General features: G+C 35.7%; 1 protein-coding gene and 1 long non-coding RNA gene across 3 annotated transcripts in view; one reads left to right on the top strand and one right to left on the bottom strand.

Annotated features, from left to right (window-relative positions):
* Positions 1 to 1,140: 1,140 nt before the first annotated feature.
* Positions 1,141 to 22,169, top strand: LOC146001324 (uncharacterized). Its single transcript, XR_014443570.1, has 3 exons — positions 1,141 to 1,235; positions 5,438 to 5,571; positions 22,042 to 22,169. It is a non-coding gene; the product is annotated as an uncharacterized LOC146001324 (long non-coding RNA).
* The window catches only part of LOC146001288 (sodium- and chloride-dependent glycine transporter 1-like), a 54,836-nt gene continuing 48,817 nt past the window's right edge, over positions 20,643 to 26,661 (bottom strand). For both annotated transcript variants that reach the window (XM_083138594.1, XM_083138602.1), the window contains 3 exons: positions 25,970 to 26,070; positions 22,992 to 23,159; positions 20,643 to 22,159 (listed from right to left, as the gene is read on the bottom strand). In XM_083138594.1, coding sequence (XP_082994720.1) covers positions 22,013 to 22,159; positions 22,992 to 23,159; positions 25,970 to 26,070 — 416 coding nt within the window. In that variant the 3' untranslated portion in view covers positions 20,643 to 22,012. The remainder of the gene's footprint in view (positions 22,160 to 22,991; positions 23,160 to 25,969; positions 26,071 to 26,661) is intronic.

The following is a 26,661-nucleotide window of genomic DNA, read 5'->3' as shown; positions in this document are numbered from 1 at the left end:
ATTTAGCGCAATCAATAGGTAGCGTAGGGGACGGGATACTAATTCATGCCTTTCACATTCAAATTTCGTTGAAAATTCTCAGAGGATTCAGCTCCCTCCAGTTTGAAACACTGCGAATGAACGTCGCCGCAGACAATGGAGTGGGGAAATGTGATGTGGGGTGCGCAAACAATGGATTGCAGCGTCTTGTTTTTAAACTTGTCAAGTTATAGCATAATTTAACCGTCTTTGGCACCTAGCACCCTGTGTTTGGAATAACAGCCAAATCTAGCATAATCTGCAACCGTTGGTAGATATTGAACTCAAAGGAAAGTGCTCTGAAGAAGTAAAAATAAGAGTAACTGCACATCTCTATTTCAGGAGTGGACATGTTTCCAACAAAAGAGAGTAAACCGGCCCAGGGATCCCGGCCCACGCCTTTCATCTCTTCCGCATCTTCCTGCCATAAAATCGAAGAGGAGGGTTGGGTCGGCCCACTCTCAAAAGTTTGTCCTTTCCTAGCACCGACACAAGGGGTCAGCCATTTGCAGTGCCTGTATTATCGCGAGGAATGTTTAGTAGAAAATTTCTGTACTAATTTACTATGCTTCAAATAAAGCTCATGTGGCGCTCTCCTTTGTCGGCAAATTTTGACCATCTTTGTCTTCAGCTTGTGTTCCGTTCGATTCAGTCAACTCGACATCTTACCATTTCGGAAGCCGTCTCCCGCGGCGAAAAAAAGCGTTGTTCCTGTGCATGATTTTAATTCTTCGTGCGTGCGTCTTTCAGTGTATTTTTGAGCGTGTATGATAAAATATAACATTTGAAAATAGTATTAAAATATGTTGTTAATAATAATAATAATAATAATAATAATAATAATAATAATACTGCCCTAGCACAATTGGGCGGCATTCTAGCATAATTTCACAGTTCGAAAAGCACTTTTCGTAGCTGAAGGGTTGGCAACGCTGATGTAGAGTAGATCATACTGATTACCTTATCATACAACTTTGATTGAGCATATCAGTATATTTCTTCTTGTGAGGATATAAAGAAACAGAAGATAATTATATTTTTAAAATGAAGTTTAGTGTACGTAATTTATCGTAAAGTACGTATATGAAATTGATGTGCGGATTGTTCTGCGATGGTGGAGAAATTGTTGAACATACACAAACAAAACAAATGGCACAAAATTTGAAGCCGTAGTATCATATTTGTTCTACAGATGATCTGTGCAACGCATTTTGCAGGTGTGTTTCAAACGTAAATTCTTTGAATTAATGCAAGAGATAACCATGTGTTTTAAACCCGTAACCAGCACACCGGTAAAATATTCACATGGAACACACCTGGGTTCCTTCGAGCCAACTTTTCATTTTATTTTTTATGTACAATGTTGAAAAAGACAAACTCTGTTCATACTACATTGAAGTATGTTTGTTAGTAGTTGTAAGAACAGTGTGTTGATGTGAATAAATAATATAATCATGGTAAAAAAAGTCGACACTTTTGATTAATGTATGTACTGCATGAGGAAAATGCATGTTTAAAAATGGGTATATCCATACTCACTAATTTTGGCCTCGTTATCACGAATCTGCAGTTAAAATTTGGCGGTCACGTCTAGAAATTGCAAAATAAGTCGAAAATAGTGGGTCCGTGAACGGAGTAAACACCCTTGATTTATAAGGAACACAATTATTTTTTACAAAGATTAGCGTCCCAAAACTAATTTTATGATGACCCTTAATTTTAACTATGCTTGCCTAACCTAACCTAACCTTACCGTGAATGGTTCGTGTGGCAAACATGTTTTCCACCTTTACGCAAGATGCCATTTTCTCACATGTAAATCAACGCTCTCACTTATTGCACAACACTTGAGCAACGTTGGTAGCAAGACCGTTGTGCGGAAAGGAAGACTTCTTCATATCGTTTCCATGTTAGTGTATGGAGAATCATAGCGGTAATTGACAAGGTTACTTTGCAATTTCTGTACGTGACCGCCAATTTTTAACTGCAGATTCGTGATTACGAGGCCAAAATTAGTGAGCATGCCGAACTTGAAAGCAATTGGAGATACTTCCGGTATTGTAAATTCATACCGAGTGAATTTACAATATCGGAAGTATCTCCAATTGCTTTCAAATTCGTTATACTCACTAATTTTGGCCTAGTAATCATGAATCTGCAATTAGATTTTTCAGTCTCGCTACCATATCCAACTTTGTCTTCATCTTCTATTGTGGCATATTCACCTTCACTAACCTTATATTGACTATCAACACCACTGATCATCATATCATCAATGTCTGTTAGACGATCATCCAAGGGGCTCGTGGAAAAATAATAGGTATCTTCTAATAAAAGAAAAAATCATATATTTTAAGACAAATATGGCACTATCCCAACAGTCACATGACAACTGACACAGGATGAAAACAAAATGGCGCCTCTGCAAGAAGTTACATAAGGAGTGGTGCTGTGGGTGGAAATGACCCATAGTTGCAGGAAATTCTTATAGTTCAACAAATAGGTGATAAGGGTATTGAAGAGGTATCGCTGTCAAAGTTGGGTTTGAGTTCACTTTATGTTCAGAACGTCAAATTGGGACTGAATGTACAATTTATATTAGTAGCCAAACAATGTGCCTCCAGTAGGGATTGAACCCTAGACCCCTTGGTTACCAGAGAACAGCTTTACCACTATGGCATCATGCTAGCTTGGAATGATACACACATTGCTTTGAAGAATTATGGTATTTTACTTCCATTGATTTTCTTTTCTTCATTTTCTACTCTGAACCAGAAGACTGGTACTTTACCTAAGTAAAACTGATTTTGAAAACTTTTTATTTACATTTGTTCTTTTCAAAACAATGTTTTTTTTAGTGTTTTTATTGTTGTCAAATATTAACTGATTATTTGAAATAGGTAAAAAAAATTTTACATGTTATAAAAATATGAGTTATAACTGATCTGTGAAATATACAGGGTGATTCAGAATTCCTATTACACACTTCTAGGGGTTATATAAGGGAATTAGTAGATCAAGTTTTGATAAGGAACCCATGTCCAGAAACGTACGGTTTTGGTACTACACAGATGACAAGATCACATAATTTCACATCTCCCGCTTCACGGTAGGCAACCCACATTGACGGAGGGCGACATCTTCAGTCACCTGATGTCATGTGTGCTGCTTCCAACGTCCTCTTTTTACAATCCGGTGTGCTTCGACCTTCATGTCAGTTGCTTTTCAGTCATTGCGGAAGACAGTACAGTATGGTTGAATACACATTTGCTGAGAACACTAACATGTTGTTAATTTACGGCGAAGCTTGAAGTAATAGTAGAGCTGCACAACGTCTGTACACAGAGCATTTTCCGCATCGTGTCACTCCATCACTTACCATTTTTGCCCGATTAGAGCAACGCCTGCGAGAAACAGGTAACTTCAAAGTTAACATGGCAGACTGTGGTGCTCTATGGACATGCCACACTCTCGACATTGAAGAGGAGGTCCTTCTTCGAACTGACGAGAACCCGTCCACAAGTACTTGCACCATTGCACATCACATGAATGTATCTCAGAGCAGCATCTGGCATATTCTTCATCACCAGCAGCTTCATCCGTACCACACCCAGAGGGTACAGGCAATGGAAACGGCAGATTTTGTACCACGTGTCAATTACTGTGCATGGTTTCTACACCGTTATGTGGAAGTTCCAGAGTTTCCTCGGCTTGTTCTTTTTATGGATGAAGCGCATTTCACCAGAGAAAGGGTTTCAACAGTCGGAACAGCCACATTTGGGATGACGAAAATCCTCGTGCAATACTTTCTCATGGATTTCAGCAATGATTTGGCATTGATGTATGGGCTGTTATCATCAATGGTCGCCTGATTGGGTCGTACCTTCTTGCGGGCTGCCTAACGGGTCCGAGGTACGTGACCTTCCTGCAAGAAGTATTGGCGGAGTTCTTGGACGATATGCTGCTGCACATTCGCCATCACATGTGGTTCCAACATGATAGAGCACCAGCACACTTTTCCCATGATGTCAGACATATCAATCAAACATATGGGGACAGGTGGATAGGTTGCGGTGGACCAACTCCTTGACCACCACAATCGCCGGATCTAACTCCTCTTGACTTTATCATATGGAGCCACATGAAGAGTCTTGTTGATGAGTCTCCTGTAGTGTTGGAGGAAGACCTAGTTGCACAAGTTCTGGCTGCAGCAGACACGATTCAGCACACCAGGTATTTTTGAGCATGTGTATGCAAACATCCTTCGGGGGTACACTGTTTGCAACAAACTTCAGGGTCGCCACATCAAGCAGCTCTTGTAGTGACGCGGGTAAAGCGGGAGATGTGAAATTATGTGATCTTGTCATCTGTTTCCAGACATGGATTCCTTATCAAAACTTGATCTACTAAGTCTCCTCTACAACCCCTAGAAGTGTGTAATAGGAATTTGAATCACCCTGTGTATTAAGTAATAGTTTGGTATTTACGATTTTAACAAGAAAATGTACCCTGTTACATTTTCATAATTTTTATATTTATTATGCTGTAAACTGAAGATACATTTTAGTAATGTAACCATACTGTTGGTAAATCTTTTAGATGATTAATGAACAGAGTTTGTATGATTCCTTCACTTCTTGTCTTGCTAATAATGTGTAAAATGTCTTTCATTATAACATTATGTGTTGTTTTCTTAAAGATTATCAATAACTTTCCATAAGACAGTATCCTACTTAAAATATGTTTACATGAAGATTTGGCACACATAGGAGACATATGCAGGCTTAACCAGGACTTGAACCCAGGTCTCTGGCATACCGTGCCATTGTTCTACAAACTGAGCTACCGAGCTGGCCTGGTTTTGCCTGATTTGTCACTGCCGCTCTTTTATCTGTATGGAATACTCTCTGCTGTAATATCTGTTTTTGAAAATTGTTTTCCTGCTTACATTTACAGTTTTTCTTAAAATATGATAATTCACAATCAAATGTTTGTTGCGGAAGTACAGCTTCCATTAATGTTCTTGACAAGTGTCCATGTTATCACACTCATGTTAATACAACAGAATGAAAGGCTTGTTGGTCACTACAAGTACTTCTATTACAGGTAATGTTACATAAACACAGATTCCATTATCACTTAGTTCCTTATATAACTCAAATGATAGCTGTTCATGCAGTCCATGATAGCTATTAGCTGGCATGTGAAAGCAAATGGAATGATGCATGTATGAGTGAAATAAAAATGTTGTGAACCCTCTAAAAATTATATTCATGATTGGAATTTTTTCGACAAGCAGCCACAAAGTGAATTTTCCTCTAAATCCTCTTGGTGATACGCATGAAAGAGAATTTAACAAATTTGTGATGCTCATCTGCTTTGCACATGATCTAACAAATAGGTTCCTTTGGTCTTCTAGAAATGAAATGTGGATACCACTTAGAGGTATGTTCTGAACAGTAAGCCTTCCATTCTCATCTGTGTTCCTCTTTGGCTGGTCCCCACTCGTCATCTGTTGTAAGATTCTTTGAAAGCTTCTGCAAAATACAAGAGGTAAGTGTACATTACAAATTTCACTGGTTTATTATTCTTTGATTTGGATTACACATTAAAGTTTATTGATGGTATTATGACTACATGTCATCACCATACCTGCAGTCCAGGCCCAACGCTTTCATCATGATCAGGGTTGCATCATACTCCGATCCGTCATTGGTGTCTCGTGGGATTCAGGCCATACTATTACACAGATCACCTGTACCCGATATACAACCAAGACACGTCAGATACAACTCTTTCATGTACAAGCCTTGTCACCTGAAGCTGGCTGTCATTTGCTAACTCAACATTTTACTGACAGCTCATGATACAATAGTTGAACATTGCAGCAGTTGAGATATGTTCAGTTATTTTTTTTAAAAAAATATTATATTAAAAAGTATTTCACTGTAATTATTGTCACCAGAGTTTTGATTTAAAAGTATTTAATGAGTTACATAAAAAGGTAATTTAAATATTAAATTACTAATTTGAGAAGTTCATTTTTGCTGCACAATGTTGGTGCGAAATTAAATAAAATTATACACTATATAATTTAGAGCCGTTGGTAGAGCATCTGACTGCCATGCAGGAGACTAGGGTTCAATTCCAGGCAGGGTGGATTGATTTAAATCAGGTTTTTTTTTTAAAAAAAATCTCTGATTTAAATCACTTTTAATGAATAATTTATAGAATAATGTGTATAAGAATTTTGTAGATATCAGAATCACTTTTGGTGACAGTACAATAATCTCGTAATTATTTAATGCTGTTTATTAGGCTCTAAGAAAGGAAACAAAATATATGTACTAATGGGGTGAAGCTCATATGAAAGGAAATGTAATATGTAAACTATAAAGACACTTAAATTTGTCTTAATTTAAAATTCAATAACTTTTATATGCAAAAATAGGTAATATTTTGTGTAGAAAAATATTCAAAATACTAATCATGTTAAACCATAAGTTAATCATTAAACTGGAAATGAAAGTGCAGCTGATATTTTTCAAACTATCATTTAATAAAATGCCAAAAGTCAGGTACAAAGAATTAAAAAAATATATTTTAAGTTATAAATTATAGACTACGTCCAGAATGTTTTATTTTCACTGGAAGAAAAAATTCTGAAATTATTATCAACAATCATTTCCATAGTAATGGAACATAACATAATTCCATGTATGCAGCATCAGAAAGAGAAAAGTGTATGTTTTCATTTAATATTTTATTTGCTTTAATCAAATCGTTCAAATATTTTACAAGGCCATTTACTAGAGAAAGCCTTTCAATAAAAGAAACAAATCTATACATATGGTGCCAAAAATCATACAAGCACTTTTAAGTGTGTTTTTTAAAAAAGAAATAATTTTAAATGAAAGAAATCCGATTTAAATTAAAAAATCACAAAAATGGTATTTTTAATAAAAATCAAGATTTTTATCCACCCTGATTCCCAATGTGGATGTTCTAAGGATGGAATTTTTCCAGCCTTGTCCCCGAATAATGCAGCTCTGGGCTCACAAAGCCTCAAATCAATAAGTACATAGGTGCAACCCTACGGGGTAAAGGTGGCCTGACAAGATGCTGATCACATCACCCCATATGCCTTCATGGCACGTGTGCACATGCACAGGGGTACCTTATGTAGCCTTACGTTGTATAGTTTGCAAGATACTTAGATTGTGCAAATGTCTTGCAAGACATTTTTGTGCATTCTGCAAGTGGAAATGTACTGGTCATTATTGATAGTTACATTTGAACTGGTACTTTCAGGTAACAAGACCAGTGGAATCAGCCAATAATGCTATTATCGGTAATGGCAAGTGTAACGAATAGTGGGGTCTTACGTGATCGCACGAAGTAATTAACTGGAAACGGCCGTACGGCAATCACATATGCAAAAAGGAAATTTAAGACCCACACTTTATGTTACAAGTTGTATTTTTGTGTCGTACTTCCTGCATGGTGCTGCAGGAGTTTACGGGCAGCACGCACAAGAAGCACGAGACAAAAGCCCTGAAATAAAGAAACTTGTAAATTACGCAAACGTACGCAAAAGGTTTCGAAGGGTCCGACAGTGAATAGCAATATATGCCTTCTCCACTGTAACAAGTTTAATGGTGGTATTCTCCCAACGTGATCTCCTTTCTCCTCCCCTAACTATTACCAACATATGTTCTCTATATCCGCTTTTTATGTTAACTTCAATTTAGTTTGCGACCAACTTTAGGTCATGCGGGTCTTAATGTCTAGAATATAACAAATAAAAACTAAGATACCCCACAATTCAATTAACCAATAGATATATTCATGGTTCCAATTAGATACATTTTTTTATGAGTACAAACAATCCCAAAATGCAAGAGTTGGGAGCAATTTCAATGAACAATATGTTAACAACGGCCCGCGCGACCTGCACGCTATTTTTACCTTCTTGTATAAATTCTCATTCAACTTCAACAAATCACGCGCAAGCACAAACATACAGACCAGCTTAACAACAATCTTATTTCTTTACTGGTTGACACAATGGAATAATTTGCATGCGGAGATTTGTCCCTATAAAATAGTATGCATATGCATATCTAGTAAGAATGCCCCCATCTATCTTTACTTAATCAAGAAAATGCCTCTCTTTACTTAATCAAGAAAATGCCTCTCTTTACTTCAGTTTCACATGCTGTATTTATTTTACCCTGTTTCTTAGAGCATCGTTAGTGCTACCAAAATATGGACGGGTTGGCTATTAAACTACAAGAAAAGCAAACTAGGGGAAAAAGGCGGGGACCGTGGTCTTCTACATCCTTTATTGCCAAGTACGAACGTGCATACATTTAACGTCGCTAAAGCAAGTCTTGAGCAATCGAGAATGATAAGTTTCACTGCCAAGTTTAATGCTCTGCCTGCACATATGATATTTTACGGAAAGTTCATTAACAAGTTCCCCGCGCTTTATGTAGCATTTACGAATACCAGTTTATGAAAACCACGTTCGCATAATTTGTATTAAGTTCACACGTGCATTACGCTCCTTTTCTTTCTTTTGCCCCTACCAACGCGCACTTACCAATAGTACATTGGTTTCAGACACTATCAAAATGTTCACCGTGAAAACAAGGGCAAAGGGGGGCAAAAGGAATGGATGAGAAACTATTGTTTTTCTCGTAGATTCCCTTATTTCAAAGTTCCGTGAAAATGAGAGTGAGTAATCAAATTTCAGCAGCGAACGGCGAGAAAACAAATACAATCATATTCCCATATCACGGTCAAGAGTTTGTTTTGTACGTACCTCACCACTAATGTTCAATGCATGTAAAAATGCAACGCCATCCTTCCACAATACTCATTTAACTGGCTTCTCCCCGTTAGCGGTTGGCGTGGCAGGCTTCACTTCAACAGGCAGTGGTTGGGTACTATCTCTTGCCAGCGAGGACTAGATGTCGTGCACGAGAACAGGCGTGAGCCGTTCGCAGCGGGTCTACGAGGTGGAGAGCGAGGGACGAACTGCTTGCCCGGTGCTGCAGGATTTTACGAGCAAGCCTGTGCGGCAAAATTCACCACTAGAGGCAGCACCTGAGAGACATCGCGAGGAGGAACGCCCTCCGATGGCTAAAAATTGAACGTCACTTTTCTTCAATTTTTAAATATGTAAGGTTTGTAAATACAAAAGTAAGGCAAACGTTACACAAGTCAGCCATAAAGATTTCTATTGCAGTGTGAAAGAAACATAGGAAAACACTTGATAATTTACCTGCTTGAGAGAGCCATGGGTAATAATAAACTTGTATATTGCATATTCGGGAATGCACTTCCCCATCCAATAGCTACTGTCCAGTTGGGATAATCATATCCTTTGTATGATATACTCATTTCGGAGAGCAGCATACTGATAAGTATTATCTGAAACAAGAAGAATTTTTGTCACACAAGTAGTACATAACAGTTGAAAAGGTTAGGGAATTCTCTCCCTTCCCTGGATTTTCTTTTTCAGACTCATATTAGGTTGATGATAATCAGTGAATATTGAATTGAGGCAAATTGAATGAGAATGCATTGAAAGAGCATATGGGTCATCTGTTGATGCAACCGTAAATTACCCTCATACTCTCATGTAATTCCTATCCTCCATTGGCCATTGCGATCATACTAACAAGGTGAAAAAAATGCATATTTATGTCAATGTAATAGTATAAATTTTATTCAGATATTATCAAACATCAGAAATTAACTTTTGACACAGCTTTTCATCACAACTTTGTTACTTTGTTTCTTGTTGCCAAGCATATCCACTGCAATTTAGACACGATCTTTGCCTGACATTTGCTTCATTCATGAAATTATTTTGGCTGCTCTGGTAACATCTAATGTCAACACTTAAAAAATATCTAAATGTTGAAAAATAAATTTGTAATGACACTCCTCTCCCCATCAAACAACAAAAACCTTAATGATTATGTTCATGCTTCCCATGAGATCACACTTTACATTAAGTGAGTGTACTTCATGTTTGGTCTTTTAGAACAAAAAATAGAAACTTACCAGGAGAATAAAAGGAAAAACAATTTTCCAGCAAAATAGCCACCACCAGAAAAGAGATTGATTCATTAAGAATTGAACACCTTTAACAAAGTTTCCACAACCTGAAATAGATATGCCCCATGATCAAGTGCCATTAATTAAACCAAATTTCAAGGCCATATAATTAGGATTTTAGGTGTAATCAAATTTTTACAATTAAACCATATAGTAAATGTGATGTAGCAGTATTTGCAGTCATTAGACCTCCATGTCTTCAGTTACTTCATGATATATGTGAATGTGTGTGTGCGTGTGTTTGATTGATTGATTAGTTTATTTTACATTGCTTTTCTGCCACATTTAGCTAATCACAAAATGTATGTATGTATGTATGTGTGTGGGTTTGTTTGTGTGTGTCTCAGGGGCGTATATATTCTAGGCTACCTGTGAAGTCCAAGGCCAAGAGACTAAAATGCAGAAGTAAAATCAATTTTAAAATGTACATAAAATTGTTCATTTCAATAACAAGATGATGGTGTTTCAGGAATTGGCAACCTGATTGTTTATGAGTTGGCAAACTTATGTCTTGGAAGTTCATAACTGGTTCCCTGGGAATTGGCAACCTGATTTCTTAGGAGTTGGTAATCGTACATGACTTCTCTAATAAATTTATGAGGCGAATGTTGTAAAAATCAATTGTTTCCAGCATGGAATTTTCCCAGGAATGGGGAATATTGAAGCCAAGAAATTACAGGAAAGGGAAAATAGGTCGCATATGGCAGGGCCAAGAACATCACTGTTCCAATGAACACTTGTAGTTGCAGACAAGTAGAAGAGGTTGAGCTTTTCAAACAGCCAGGATATGTGCGTTACCCAAGATTTTTTTTATTGTATAGTTGATGTCGCCTGACCTCTTTGGTTTATGACTGCAGCTAAAAAGAACAAAAGCCATGAGGCTTTGGGTTCATTCAGAGTGTATGTACTTTTTTTTAAGGGAGATTGTGTGTGTAATGTAGTGAGTGACTGAAATATATTTTTATGTTTATTAGTGACATTTCAGTGTACAGTTAATGAGATAGTTAAGTATAAATTAGATGTAGTAGCTGTCCAGGAAGTTAGGTGGCCAGGAGAAGGGAATTGTAAAACTAAAAATTATACTTTTTTCTATGGTTGTACTGAAAATCATAATTTTGGAACAGGCTTTTTCATAAATAATAGAATTATATCGGTTCTTAAAACAGTAGAATTTTCTCAGTATGATATGAAAATTCTGTTAGGTGACTGTAATGCACAGATTGGCAAAGAAGATACGTTTAAACCCACGATTGGTAAAGAAAGTCTTCATGAATTAAGTAATGATAATGGTATAAGATTGATTACTTTTGCAACCTCAAAGAATTTAATTGTGAAAAGTACCACTTTTAAACATAAAGATATCCATAAATATACCTGGTCTTCTCCAGATGGTAAAACTCATAATCTATAATAACTAATAATGATGAAAATATAAATGAAACAGATATAAATAAGAATTGGGAGCAAATACGTAGTGCAATAGAATCAGCAGCTAAAGAAAGTATAGGATACCATAAACCAAGAAAAAGTAAGCCATGGTTTGATAACGAATGTCATAATTTAATAGAAATAAGAAATCAGGCTACACTTAGGTGGTTATATAACTCTGATGATACAAATCTAAGCAATTATTATAGAATAAAGCGAGGAGTTAACCGCACGTTTAGAAGTAAAAAAAGAGATTACTTGAAAAGCAAAATTAACGAAATTGAAACAAACAGCAAAAACAAAAATATCAGAGATGTATATAAAGGTGTAAATGAATTTAGAATGGGGTGGCAACCTAAAGTAAACTTGATAAAAGATAAAGACGGTGATTTTCTAGCTGACCCAAGCAATATTCTAAATAGATGGAAGAACTACTTTAATGACCTTTTAAATGTTCATGTAGGAGATAAATCAGAAGTAAATGAAGTACACACAGCAGAACCTTTAGTTCCAGAACCTAACTTGACTGAAGTTAAAGATGCTATTAAAAGGCTAAAGAATAACAAAGCACCTGGCATTGATTTAATACCAGCTGAGTTAATTAAATATGGTGGAAATTCATTAATATGTCAAATTCATAAATTAATTTGTTTAATATAGAATAAAGAAGAAATCCCTCAACAGTGGAAAGAATCCATAATTGTTCCTGTGTTTAAAAAAGGTGATAAAATGAACTGCAATAATTACCGTGGAATTTCTCTACTCTCAACAACATATAAAATATTATCTAACATGCTTTTAACAAGACTTATCCCATATGCTAATGAAATTATATGTAATTATCAATGTGGGTTTAAACATAACAGATCAACTACAGATCAAATTTTTCACATCAGACAAACACTTGAAACAAAATTGGGAATATAATCAAAATGTCCATCAGCTATTCATTGATTTCAAAAAAGCATATGATTCAGTCAAAAGAGATAAATTATATAATATATTAGTCGAGTTTGGAATACCTAAGAAGCTTGTTAGTATGATAAAAGTATGCACCAGTGAAACAGAAAGTAAAATTCGTGTGGGTATTAATGTGCCTGACAAATTTACAATTCATGATGGGGTAAAACAAGGAGATGCATTATCTCCATTGCTCTTTAATTTTGCCTTAGAATATGCTGTTAGGAAGGTAAAAGAAACTAAAGAAGGACTAAAATTAAATGGTATGACTCAGTTGTTAGCATATGCAGATGATGTAGACTTATTAGGGGATGATATAAATACAATTAAGAATAATGCTAAAATATATTTCGAAACTGCTAAAGAGATAGGTTTGGAAGTTAACAAAGAGAAAACTAAATATATGCTTACAGGCCGAAACCAAGTGTTAGGTATTAACCAAAATCTAATTATTGATAACAACTCGTTTGAACCAGTTTCCAAATTCAAATATTTAGGAGAAATATTAACAAATGAAAATGATATTAAAGAGGAAATAAAAAGTAGGCTTAATTCAGGAAATGCATGTTACTTCTCTCTTCATAAACTTTTGTCTTCTCGTTTAATATCTAAGAAACTAAAATATACAAAACAGTAATTTTGCCTGTAGTGCTTGTATTATATGGGTGTGAAACTTGGTCCCGTACATTGAAAGAGGAACATAAATTGAGAGTATTTGAAAATAAGATCCTTAGGAAAATATTTGGTCCTAAAAGGGATGAGGAGACAGGTGAGTGGAGAAGGTTACATAATTTAGAAGTACATAATTTGTATTCATGTCCAGATATTATTAGAATAATGAAATCAAGAAGACTTAGGTGGGCAGGCCATGTGGCACGAATGGAGAGGAAAGAGGAGTTTACAGGATTCTTGTTGGGAAACCTGATGGTAAGAGACCTGTAGGAAGGCAAAGATGGAGGGACAACGTTGAGATGGATTTAAAGGAAATCGGTAGGGATGGGAAAGAGTATATAGATCTTGCTCAAGATAGGGACGGATGGAAGGCCTATGTTGCTGCAGCCATGAACCTTCGGGTTTTAAGAAGGCTAGAGAGTTAGTTAGTTAGTTATTAATGATATTTTGTGCAGTGTTGCAGGTACGGCGACAGGGGTGGGCACAGGTGGGCAAGCACCCACCCAAAAAATCCTGTGCCCACCCGATTGCCCACCCAATCAAATTCAATAAGTACATATACTTGGGGATATAGGAATGATTCAATAAATAAGTGTATTCTGGTGTTCATAACATGTACATTTTACTTGTGAATATTAACTATGCTAGAAATGTTCACATACATGTATTATCATCCCATATAAAGCCAATTTTCTCATTAGAAAGTGAAAGTAATTACTAGAACTATTGAAACAAAAACTGTGATCAAATTAATACTTCCATGATTAAAAGCAGCTAGTAGGCTTAGGAGGCTCAAAATTATGCAGGGTATGATCAAGATTAGATCAGAATTTAGGGTAAACTTGAGGACTGCAGCTCCGGGCCTTCACTGGGGAAGACTGCTTTGAAAAGTACCACATAATGAAAAAATTAGGTACTTCGGATGTGGTAAAAAATATAATAACAAACCACACCATGTAACTTGGCGAGAAGTTATAACTGAAACTGTGAAGAGAAGATTGGAGTGAGATCTTGGTGCTGTAATCTCCGGGCCTCCACATACGTATATAAATCCCAGTCTGGGTATGGTTAAAATAATCTCCAAATAAACAAATAAAAACACCATCTTAGCGTTACTTCTCCAGCAACACAATAAATTATTTCGACTTTTTAATTATTATTAATAATTAGAATAATTTAATCAAGAAGAATTAGATGGACAGGCCATGTGACACAAATGGCAGAGGAAAGAATAGTTTACAGGATTCTTGTTGGGAAACCTGATGGTAAGAGACCAGTAGGAAGGCCAAGACAAAGATGGAGGGATAACGTTGAGATGGACCTAAAATAAATCAGTAAGGATAGGAAAGATTGGATTGATCTTGCCCAGGATAGAAACAGATTGAAGGCTTGTGTTTCTGCAGCCATAAACCTTCAGGTTTAAGTATTCCAGAGAGTATAGTATAGTTTTAATTAGCTCTGCATTGAAATTCCAGAAGTGTCCTTATTTCATTACAATTTTAAGATTCATGTCATCTTCAAATATCAATATCCGAAATATCAACTTCATATTCATTCTACTAATAAGAACGAATCACAATAATCACTACAATACCGAAGTGAATACATTTTAATAAACCAGTTATGTATGGAAAAAGCTACAGAATTATTCAATTGCTAATGACTGGCTTATCATATTTAGAAATCTTCTTTCGACACAAATTTTGCCACACGAATCAGCCAAAAATGTCGACAGAATCTGTAGATGCAGCTGAAGTAAAGAAAAAAGTTATGTCACGAAGTATCCAGAAGACGATTTTGTTAGTTTGTTTTTAAGCCCACTTTTATGCTCAGATGGGCTAATCGGGACTAAACCTACAGTTTAACGTGTAGTCTGAACCAGTGTGCATTGTGCTTCCACCAGAGGGGGGAGTCCAACACATGACCTCTTCATTATAATGCGACAGCGTTATGCCATTGGGGAAAAATATACAGAAAGAACTCGCACCAAACGCATAATTTTATCACCACAGAAGATGCGTCCATTTTAACAGGGTGATTGCCTGAGACAAATTGAGACTTTCAGAAAACAACGTCATTGTTCACGGAATTAGCTGCCTTGATCCACTAAAGAAACGCTGTACAATTGAAACTACCACCTCAACTTTCTAAGAGGTATGAACTAATGAAACTCCATTTTTGGAAGAGTAAGTTCTGGTTGATTTGTTTTGTTTTAAGTCATTTCAATTGTGATTAGATGAAAGTAACGAAGGGGCGAAAAGAAATACATTCTAACACTCAAAATTCAAACCCTCATAAATTATTACTTTGACAGTGGTTCCAGGCTCCAGGGACTTGTTGCCCTGAAAGAATAAAGTTTCTAGAGTATGCTGCACAGATTGACATTCTAGTGTATTCGAAATGGTCACACCATACAACCCAAGTCATCTATAAAAAATAGATGAATTATTACTGTTACGGTGATCAACTTCGATGAATTCCTTGTGTCCTAAATCATTTTGTTACCTCAAAAAATTGTTCATGTAACCATACGTATGTTGCTTCTCCAGCATTATTAACATGAGAGTTCAGAAAACGAGTAGCAACTTAGCTAATAATCTCTTCAATTCTGAACAGAGTTTTCAAGCTTACTTGTTTATTACTTATGAGTGATATTTTGTCAAAATAGCCTAGGAATACTTCATGGACAACAAACAAAGAATTTATTGGTTTTCCATGTGTGTTTTAAATCGTTCCTAATAAGACGTTCACTTTAATCCAAACATGCAGTGGCGGCGATTAGGAGGAGCGGGAAGTGGGGGATGCAGTTCCCCCGCCACTTTTTGCACCCACACTATGGCCTCTTTATGCTAAGCCTTTTCTACCAAGAAAAAGTATATTGTCCTTGCCCTCAAATGTTGGCACCCAATCGCCACGCCACTACTACAAACATTCAGATAGATTTGTCAGTTGTGCAAACCTTATAAGCTAAGAAAAGTGATCCCCAAAGGAGAAAGAAAACTCTTTCAGTCAAAAACTCATACAATGAAAATACTATGCTCAGGAACATGTCTTCAATTATGAGAAACTTTACGATTGTCTACCATTGTACTTTCTATCACTGTCGCTCCGGCTCCTGTGGCAGAGTGGTTAGCACATCGCGCTACGATGCCAGGGGTCCTGGGGTCAAATCCCGGCCTAGACATGGATGTTTGTGAGTGAGTGTCCATTTATCATGTCATCACTCATCCCCATCTTCGCAAATTAGCCAAAAGTGGCACAAAAAGCGAAGTAAAATAAAGCAAATCAATCAACCAATCAAATCAATCTATCACTGTCGCCGAATACATAAAATCAAGTATGTGCCTTGTATTTGCAACACAAGCTTAAACCTAATTCACATTTATTTCACTGTATTAACATGCATGAAATAATGTGGTAAAAATGTATGGCTGCACAGGCTAAACACTTCCTTGAAATAATTGTGTTCATCAGAGACAAAGAGAAAGGAAATGGAACAAGATGGGAGGATAGATTAGAAAAGAATAAAGAGGAAAACAGGATAAGGAAAGGGGAAAGAAGTAAGAGGAGAATCGGGAGTGTAAGAGGGGATACATACGTCTTACATACACGTATATACTATATATGGTCTTACATTTATACTGCTCACCCTAATCTATGAATATAGTGCTTCTGCCCACCCAGTCGAAAATTTCTGGCGCCGTCCCTGCTGTGTTGTGACATGGGTGACATAATTAACAAACTATTGATGACACTATTTACTTGGCTTCCAGTTCTGCTTGAGTAAAACTTCAAATCACGATATCTGAGAGCCACACAAGGAGAAGTCCGTTTGAGTAATTTGGCTGTTTTATCTCTCGAGAAAGGCATTGTTATGAAAATTAAAAAGTAGGCAGGAGAAACAGTTTATGAATATGTGACCCTGAAATTTACCCAGGAGAGAATAATAGAGTTCCTGTTCAAATGAAGTGTTCAAGTTAAGAAGTTTTTATATGTTATATACTTGCATATACACCTACATTAATATTTTACAATATAGGGTGCTTTTTTTTTTATAAATAAGCAGTTGTTCTTTAATGATACACTTTCATAATTACTTGTGAGGCATGCATCTGTAATCACAATGCCTAATCGCTTCAGAATCCCCCAAATTAATGACAAATTTCTGAAATGTCAACAGTTTCAATTTGTCTGTTGGGTGTATATTTTTCTTCTATTTTCATTTTATTTCTGTCTGGTTCTCCTGTTCACAAACATGCTAGCATTCATTAATTTGTGAACACCTACCTCCCTTTAGTATTGGTTTGGCAACGTTGAGAGGGGTCATTCCATGCCAAACGATCCAGTGGTGGTTGCATGACCATTTTAGGAAAAAAATAATTTTAGTACATATGTTTGTCCATGTTTCTAGATATCAAAACCAATGTTCCAAAAATTTATTGTCTTTAGTTCTCCTGGGACAACAACCATTTTTCCAACATGCTGCATAGCTTTTTTTGCTCATATAGCACTTTTCAGAAACCTTAATATCTCAAAAGCCATTAGAGCTAGATATCCGAAACAAAATTCATTTTGTAGCTAATGAAGTATATTTTCTATGATAATCTAGTATGTTTTGCTTAAAATTGCATCGTAAGTATGAAAATTATGGTGGAAATTGGGGTAACAATAGTTAAAAAATTGGATTTTTATGCCCGATTTTATCAATGAAGGGGTTTAGTCTAAGGCTTGATTTTTTTTTCATGTGTAGACCTGCCTGCAGGGTATCTGTAAATAAAATATCAGTGCTTAGAAATGCACCACTTTTTTACAGAATGGGCTCAAACATGGCCGTTCATTGAATTTTGACAGTTTTCGTGGTTAAATATCTCCAATGGGTCCTCTTGAAAAATTCTGAAATTTGTCACAAAGGAAACCCTGCATGAACCTAACTCTCAGTAAAAATCTCAACTTTTAGATTCAACTCGTTTTGGTCAATATGAGGTAACGTATATCACCTAATTTCTGATGTTTCAATGTAAGGTTAAACTGCATCCCATACTTAGAATAATGAATTCTTTTCTTTCTCTTTTCTAAATTTGGGTTAAATAAAGCCTCAGAAAATATAGTAACATAAGGTTTTAATACTTGACTTACCAGAAATTGAAATTCAAGGTATGACAATTAAAAATCTGCGAAATCTCATTGCAAAAGGTAAAACAGTGACCTCGGGTATGATTCTCTAGGACGTTGTCCATTGCCTTTGCACAGCCAACAGGCAAGCATAATAGTAAGCAAATTGCCCATCATTATTTGTATTCTTTTTAATTCTACCTTCTATGTTGTTTTAAGAAATGGAATTCTGTTGATGTGAAGCAGATGGTGTCCTACACTTATTGATATTGCGGCAATGGACAGTTTGCCTGCTATTGCTTTTGCCATTGGGTCGACCTCCATGGCAGAGTGCTTAGCACAGCATGCTGACTTGAGGCATCTTGGGTTCAAATCCCAGTCTGGGCATGAGTATTCTTTGTGAGTGCTTCTTTATCAATTTCATCCGATCATCATTCACCCTCATCATTGCGATTAGCCAAAAGTGGCAGAAAAGCAACATTAAATAAGAAAAATCAAATCTTGTGCCATTGGATGTTCATTTATAAAAAGATGTGGCCAATGAGCTATTTTTTTTTTCAATAGCTAATTGAAGTGGGTTGAAAGGAAATATGCACTTACTGTTAACAGTGTATCATTTTATTGTTTGAAGAAGAAATTAATAAGTATTTGTTATCAATAACATTGTCAAAGTTTGATTTAAGTTCATTTTATCTTCAGGTAAGCTAATCGGGACTGGACTTACAGTTTAAAATATAATCCAAACCACTCTACAATCCATTCTAATGTGAATTAAACACAGTCCCTTGTGGTTGCATTACATTATATCCATTAATAAGCCCCAGAGCTGATTAGGTATGAACATTAATGGAAAAATCCATACCTGAGACCACACCCACCTCTTGGATGAAACATGAGCTATGTCACAAACTGCTGAATTGTGGCTTGGAGCAGCCGTAATGGAGGACAGTTCTTGTAAGCATACAGAATCTAATCAGACGAGTGGGAGATTTGACCTTGCGTATAATGGTACACTGTGCAATATTTGGTGTTTCAAACAGAAGCTCACATTATTTCATAATAATTCCTTGCACACGACAAACAAAATTGGCCGCAAACATGGTGGCTGTGCGCATCTGACATCACATGAAACTCACCTTAGGAATCCACAAAATCTTTGTTGTAAAACTAAAACATATTTCTATATTTTGGTCTTAAAGGTTTTTCATAATTTGACAATTCTGCAATTATGAGTAGGAATATATAGTGCAGTCGGGGGAGAGGAAAGGAGAGTTTTTATAGAGAGTTGCGATAAGACAGTTTGGTGATGGGGACAAAGCAGAGACGATTGGAGTTTAGTGAACATGTGTGTAAGTGTGCAACAGCCCTAGGCAGAACAACACGTCAGGCCAATACACCAGGTATGTGTTTCCAGGGGTCACATATAGTCCAATAAATTAATCAAAAGGGTTTCGTCTACTGTGTTCTTTTGGCGATTCTAATTAGGATTGTCATTCAACCAGGGCTGTCCTAATTAACATCATACAGTATGGTAGGTGGTAATATTAGGTTGAAATTGAGAAACCATATAATTTAACATATTTTTTTATTTGACAGTTTTCGGTTAGTATGTGCTACACCTGCAATTTATATATTTGTAGTTTTCAAAGCTCTGAAGAAGGCAGCATGAGAGCTCCTAAAATATAACCAAAAAGATGTTTGTGCTTGTGAAATGCTATTTATAAAACAGAAAAAGTACAAATTTTGTTCTGCATTTTTCACGAATCCACAACAAAGCATCTCTTTTTGTTCTGTATTAGGAAAAATAAAATTTATACAAACAAAAAATGCCAACTTTCCTACTTTAAGTAAAACTAGTTTTGAAAACTTTGTATATCTCTTTGTTCTATGTAAAACACTGACATCTTTAAAAAATGCTATTAATTTTATCAAGGAATTAATTGATCGATTTACAGAAAGAGATATCTGTGTTAGAAATCTTTTAAAAGGGTAAGAATTATAATAATCTCTGAAGTATATCCATAAATAACATATCTATTGTACATAAAGATGTTACACTAAATTCTATCCTAAATGACATGATTTTTAACATACATTGTACATGTTACAACACTTTTCATAATAAATACCGATACAGCACACACATATCCAGGAGACGTCTAATGGACATTTTCTGGATATCCATGCCGGAATTCTGGATATCCATAGGTTGTTCCAGAATGTCCAGTAGACATCCATAGGACGTCCCCTGGATATCCATATGTCTGTCCAGGAAACGTCCATAGGATATCCAGAAAAGACTTATTTTGGATGTGTTTTGACAATATATGTATCATTTTGGACATTCTATGGATGACTTTTGATCATGTTTCGGACATGAGTTCACGTGATAGGGATATTTTCTGGATGTATTTATTTTATTGTGGATAAGGATATGTTCTAGAATAAAATTGTACCTAATGTGGACATTATGCTGATATTTTTTGCACATACTTTGGATAAGAAAAGAACATTCCTGGACTAGATTTACACAAATCGAAGACCTCGAGTACACATATGCTTATAACAAGCACTGCACTCTCTCTCTTTCTCTCACTCACACACACGCACTTACGCACACAAATTCACACACACATGTATCTACACATCTGAAAAGTACTTTGTATTCACATGCATAAGCATAGTAAGCAGTGCTTATTCTTTATTACCATGCAAGGCAACGTTCTCATCCAAACTGCCGTTGTGTTAGAGATGAAACACAAAGAAAGCCTCGTGGCATCTTTCACGTGCTTGGCATGCATGTGAGACTCGCTGAAAAGACAATGGGCCTACAGACTTGGCAATTTCTGTGGGAGATTTTTTAATTTATGATTTATTACTGCATAACAGAGTTTGAGTGCTAACATAATTGAGACTAGATACTATAACCGAATCTTTACACAAATATCAAAATATTTGTCAAATTTGTGATAACAAGTGGACATAATACCACATATCCCATGAATCCAGAACGGGACGTCCTATGGACATCGAGGATGGGAGATTCTCTGGATATCCCATTCTGGATATCCAGAACGGGAAATCCATCGGACGTCTTATGGACATCCACATAATCCATGTATCTGAATTGAACATTATGGACGTCCCTTGTAGATGTGTGCTGTATGGGTATATATATATGTATTTTTATTAGATTGTAAACTTTTTAGAAATATAATGGAACAAAGATTGCAGGCTTCTGTTATTGCTGGTGTATGAAATTCACTTCTTATATTGTTATTCATATATTTTTAATTGCCAATAAAAGATTTTTAAAAAATGTGGATTAGCTTGACAGTACTTAAAATCTGTTATCCAAATTGTTGTTTTCATGTTTGCATTTTTCATTCATTCTTAATATATTATTTACAAGCAAATCTATGTTGTGAAAGCACAACTTCCATTACTTTTACTACTTGATTCCTCATACAATATAGGTGATAGCCACAAATTCAGTTCATGATTAAGTGACACACGAAGAGAAATGGACTCATGCATATAAGGGTGAATTAAAATTATTCAAAACAGCCTGTGATATTACATTTGCAATTGGAATGTTATGTTTGTACATAGCGAACTTCCTCTTGGCAATGTATGTACATAAATTATAAAAATATTTCAATAAATTTGTGACATTGCTGAACACAATTATTTAACAAATAATTTCCTTTTGTCTTTTAGAAATCATGCGTGGATACCACGTAGAGGTGTATGTTGAACAATAAGCCTTCCATTCTCTTCTGTGCTCCTTTTTGGCTGGTCCCCACTGCTCATCAGTTGTAAGATTCTTTGAAAGCTTCTGCAAAGTACAAGAGGTAAGTGAACATTGCAAGTTCCATTAGCTTATTATTCTTGCATTAGGATATATTCACCGGTATTTTTTCTCTGAAGGTTATCCATGATTGTTTGTATTGTCACATTTATGTTGAAATAATGACATGACACCATTGGATGAAAGCATTGCAAGCTATGATTGATTATTATCAGGGTGTCTACAGAAGGTTCCACAATAAAGTGGCAAGTGACATGCGCTACATATCCTATGAGAATGAACCTATCAAATTGAGCACTTTTGTTTGATATTTAAGCACATTCTGCATGTGACTGCCCCCCCCCCCCACATTTACCTGCTCTACCTCCCCACTTATATATTTTTCTGCCACCGTGACTGCATAACGTGCTGGATGCATGGGACTATGTTTGATTGATTAGTTTTCCAGTGACAAGCCACATGTGTTACTCTCACTTCAGTGTGACATCTTAATATTTCTCATGCTTTTTTTAAAAAAATAAAAAGCTTTTAATATTTCCATACATATGATAAAGAACATAGCATTAATTGATGTAGTTGAATTTTTTTCAATCTAAACAGTTTTAACAAATCAAACATTAACCTTCCCCATACTTACTACTAGATGATTCCAATTCATAGATTTTTAATTTTTCCTCTTTCTGTAGTACATTTTTCTTGAGTAATGCATATGTTTGAATTTCCACAACTGGTGAGATCGAACAAAAAGTGAACTCTGCAGTGAGTTTTTTATTTTAAAAATACTAAAAATCCTTTGGAAAATTATACATATTTTACATTACAATGTGAGAAAACGATAGGAATTTAGTTGATAGTTTACCTGCTTGAGAGAGCCATGGGTAATAACAAACTTATATATTGCATAACCAGGAATACACAAAATAGAAAGTACTGCACTGCACCATCCAAGAGCTATTGCCCAGTTGGGGTAATCATATCCTTTGTATGATATACTCATTTCAGAGAGCAGCGTGCTGATAAGTATTATCTGAAACAAGAAGAATTTTTTGTCACAAAATTAGTACAAGTAACAGTGTTTGAATTGAAAGAAGGGGCAAGAAATTACCCTCCCCTTCCTGGATTTCCTTTCCCAGTTCTAGATCCTTTCTCAACCAGGCAAAGGAAATTTTGTCCATAAGAATATGTGGTATCTCAATTAATTTTTTATTGTCACTAAATTTCGACATTAGAATTTAATTTTATAATGGAAAGAAATGATTGTGCTGTTTACAAACCTTCGTGAAAAGAATGGATATCCTGCAACCGTAAGTTTTTGAAGAAACAAGAACGAGTCTTCATCAACAAATATACCTTGGATAGTAAACCTTGTTATTGAAATTGTATAATTTGAATTTGCTTCCATTAAGTAGGTCATAAGTAACTCTAGAGTTTTTATGACATAAAATTTACCAAAATATGCAAAATTTTAATTTTAACTGTGACCTATGATTACCATAAATATGCCTTAAAACGTAAAACAATAAAATCTGTAATTAATAAATTATATTTTCTTCTTATGTATGGTGTAAGTTTTATGTAAGTTTAAAAATGATATAAAGAAGTAAATATATATATATATATATATATATATATAAACTTTGAGAGTATTTAGGGCTATTTGTTACCTTGTGAATATCAATACCATCTGCTGGGATATTTTCACATGCTTCTTGCTAGTTCTCTTTATGAACTCTGAGTTTCATTGTTCAGTACAATGACTGATTTGTACAAATTTTTAAATGTAAATGGTAGCTATTATCACCCGTCAAACCTTATACCTAGAAAACTTTATTTCAACTTCAACTGACATGAATAGGAGCAAATTTAACTGGCTTTGTAAGTAGATAAATCTACAAGAAAGTTCTTTATTTTATGAAATAGTGAAAAATAAACTGAATAGAAGTGAAAAATGGTAAAATATGAATATACACCCTAGCAAAGCACAATCATTCAATTATTTTTTTTTTCAAAACATGAATTTATAGGTATATTTCATGAACATAGCACCTATCAAAACAACAATATGTGCAAAGACACAAAATTCCTAGCCTTAGTGATAACACTTAAAAAATTAGCTAAATGTCAAAACAGAAATGTTTCATACATCATTGTGGCTTCGAGCAGCCAAGATGGCAGCCAGTTCTTCTAAACATATGGAATTCAAGCAGATGGGTGGGAGATTTGAACCTTGTTTACAATGGTACATTGTGCAGTACTTGGTTGTTTGAACAGAAACTCGTGTTATTTCATGATATTTCCTTGCACGCAAGAAACAAAATCCTCATGCCACTAAACCATTTGGTGTTTGTGCAGACAAGATCCTATCAGCACTTGGTGTTGATAGTGATCTGCCCGGCATCTCTCCTCTCTTACCTTCTCTCCCAACTTGGGAGTTTCCTGCACCTTCTATCGACTTGTCTCTTACTGCCCTCCCAAAGGCAGAAACACCAATGGTAGAATATCAGTAGAGGTTTTTAGATTTTGAACTCAGCACCCCAATTTTAATGTGTTTTACACGGATGGGTCCAAATCTGCAGAATCAGTGGGTTGTGCCTTTGTTGGGAATCTCAAAGCTACAGTTTTGTCCTACACCCTGCCTGTTCAACTTAATGGCAGAACTGTATGCAGTCCTCAAGGCACTGGACTTCACTGATATTCACTCTCTGCAGAAAGTCCTTGTATGCACAGACTCCACCAGTGTGCTTCAGTGTCTGGGATTACCCAATTCCAGACATCTTGTAGTGCAGCGTATCTTCTGATGGCTATTGTCCTTGTGTGCTAGACCCAAAGTTCACTTCTGCTGGGTCTCTAGTCACGTGGGCATCAAGGGGAACGAAGCAGCCGATGCTACTGCTAAGTCTGCTGATGCAGATGGCGACATTCTCGCCCACCTTCAGAATGTGTTTCATTGTTGCATTCTTGAAACATTGCAAGTCGAGTGGGATGAGACAAGGGGGGTCAAGCTTCATACTATCAAGCCTGTCACTGGTGCTTGGCGTTCCTTGTCTCGTCCCTCACGCCAAGAAAAAGTGACCCTAACACGGCTCCGAATTGGACATAGCCGTCTAACACATCGCCATTTGCTGCAAGGACTGGACCCTCCGTTGTGCAGTAGTTGTGACGTTGTTTTAAATGTTCGACACATTCTTCTTAAGTGTGCCCATTTTAACAACCTCAGACAGAGTTTTAACCTTCCCAAAGACTTGTCATCCATGTTGGCTCTCTTCCACTGTTTCTGAGGTAGTTTTAAGCTTTCCTTACCTTTTTAATGTGTTGTGTTTGTCCAATGCAGGTCTGTTTACAACCTGCATTTTTAAACCTTTCTATAGAAAGCCTTCTACACCCTTTTTTTTGTCTTTTTAAATTTAATGTAAGGGTTTTAGATAAGGGATTGTAAAATGGCCTGATGTGCCCACGCAATCAAAATTTTAATTCAATCACTCAATTAATCGAGAAACAAAATGGGCCATGAACTGTGCAAATCCTGCTGTCACATGAAACCCACCTATATGAACATTGGCTCATTTTCTATATTCGGCTTCAATACATCAAAGTTTCTTCATATGCATAACGAAACAATGTAATTATTATTAATATGAACTTTTGTTTCTTCATGTGCCTAAAATTCTTTTACATGCCTGATGTTTCAATGTACTGTGCATACATTTATCTCAAGAGCCAATACTACAATATTATGAAATGTTATATACAAAAGATAAAGGCAACAATATTATAATGATTAAAATACAATCATTTTGTTTGTTAAAGAAGCCAAAAAATAATAAAAATAAAACTTACTAGAAGAACAAGAGGGGAAACAATTTTCCAGCAAAATGGCCACCATGAGAGTAGATGTTGATTTGTTATGAATTCAACATCTCTAACAAAGTTTCCACAACCTGAAATAGACAGATGTTCCCCAAGATCAAATATAATTAATGAAACCAAATTTTCAATACTTGTTTAAAAATAGAGTTTTATTTGTGTTAAATTCTTGCAATTGCATCATGTATTAAATATGATGTAATTGCATTTGTCAATTGATATTCATCTAATTACTTCAAAATATTATACTCTTGTTACGTTCCTGGTAACTCTTCTTACCCTTTACTCCTGTAGTCGTAGACAAGATGACTCTAATGGTCTACAATTAAACCTATCTCAGGGTAGGTTTATTAAGACTGTAACCATGGTTTGTAAAGTTTTAGATAAATGTTTATTTAATTACCTGAATACTTACAATGAGTAGGCAGGTGACTTGTAACTGGAACTTGAAGATCAGCTTCTTGAAGATAAAATAATACTTACTGGAAGGTCAACATTAAGGTGACCCAAATCTAGGTTTTACAGAAGAGCAGCTTAAACCTATTTCACTTCTTCCTAGATTGGGAGTTATCACCTGAGATTGCCAATTTAGGTTTTACAGAAGAGCGGCTTAAACCTATTTAACTTCTTCCTAAATTGGAACTGTCATCCCATTCGACCAACCT

Source organism: Lepisma saccharinum, chromosome 1 (assembly GCF_977018435.1).
Source record: "Lepisma saccharinum chromosome 1, izLepSacc3.1, whole genome shotgun sequence".
Lineage (NCBI taxonomy): Eukaryota > Metazoa > Arthropoda > Insecta > Zygentoma > Lepismatidae > Lepisma > Lepisma saccharinum.
The sequence above is the reverse complement of the archived record's forward strand: the minus strand, read 5'-3'. Positions and strand labels throughout refer to the sequence as shown.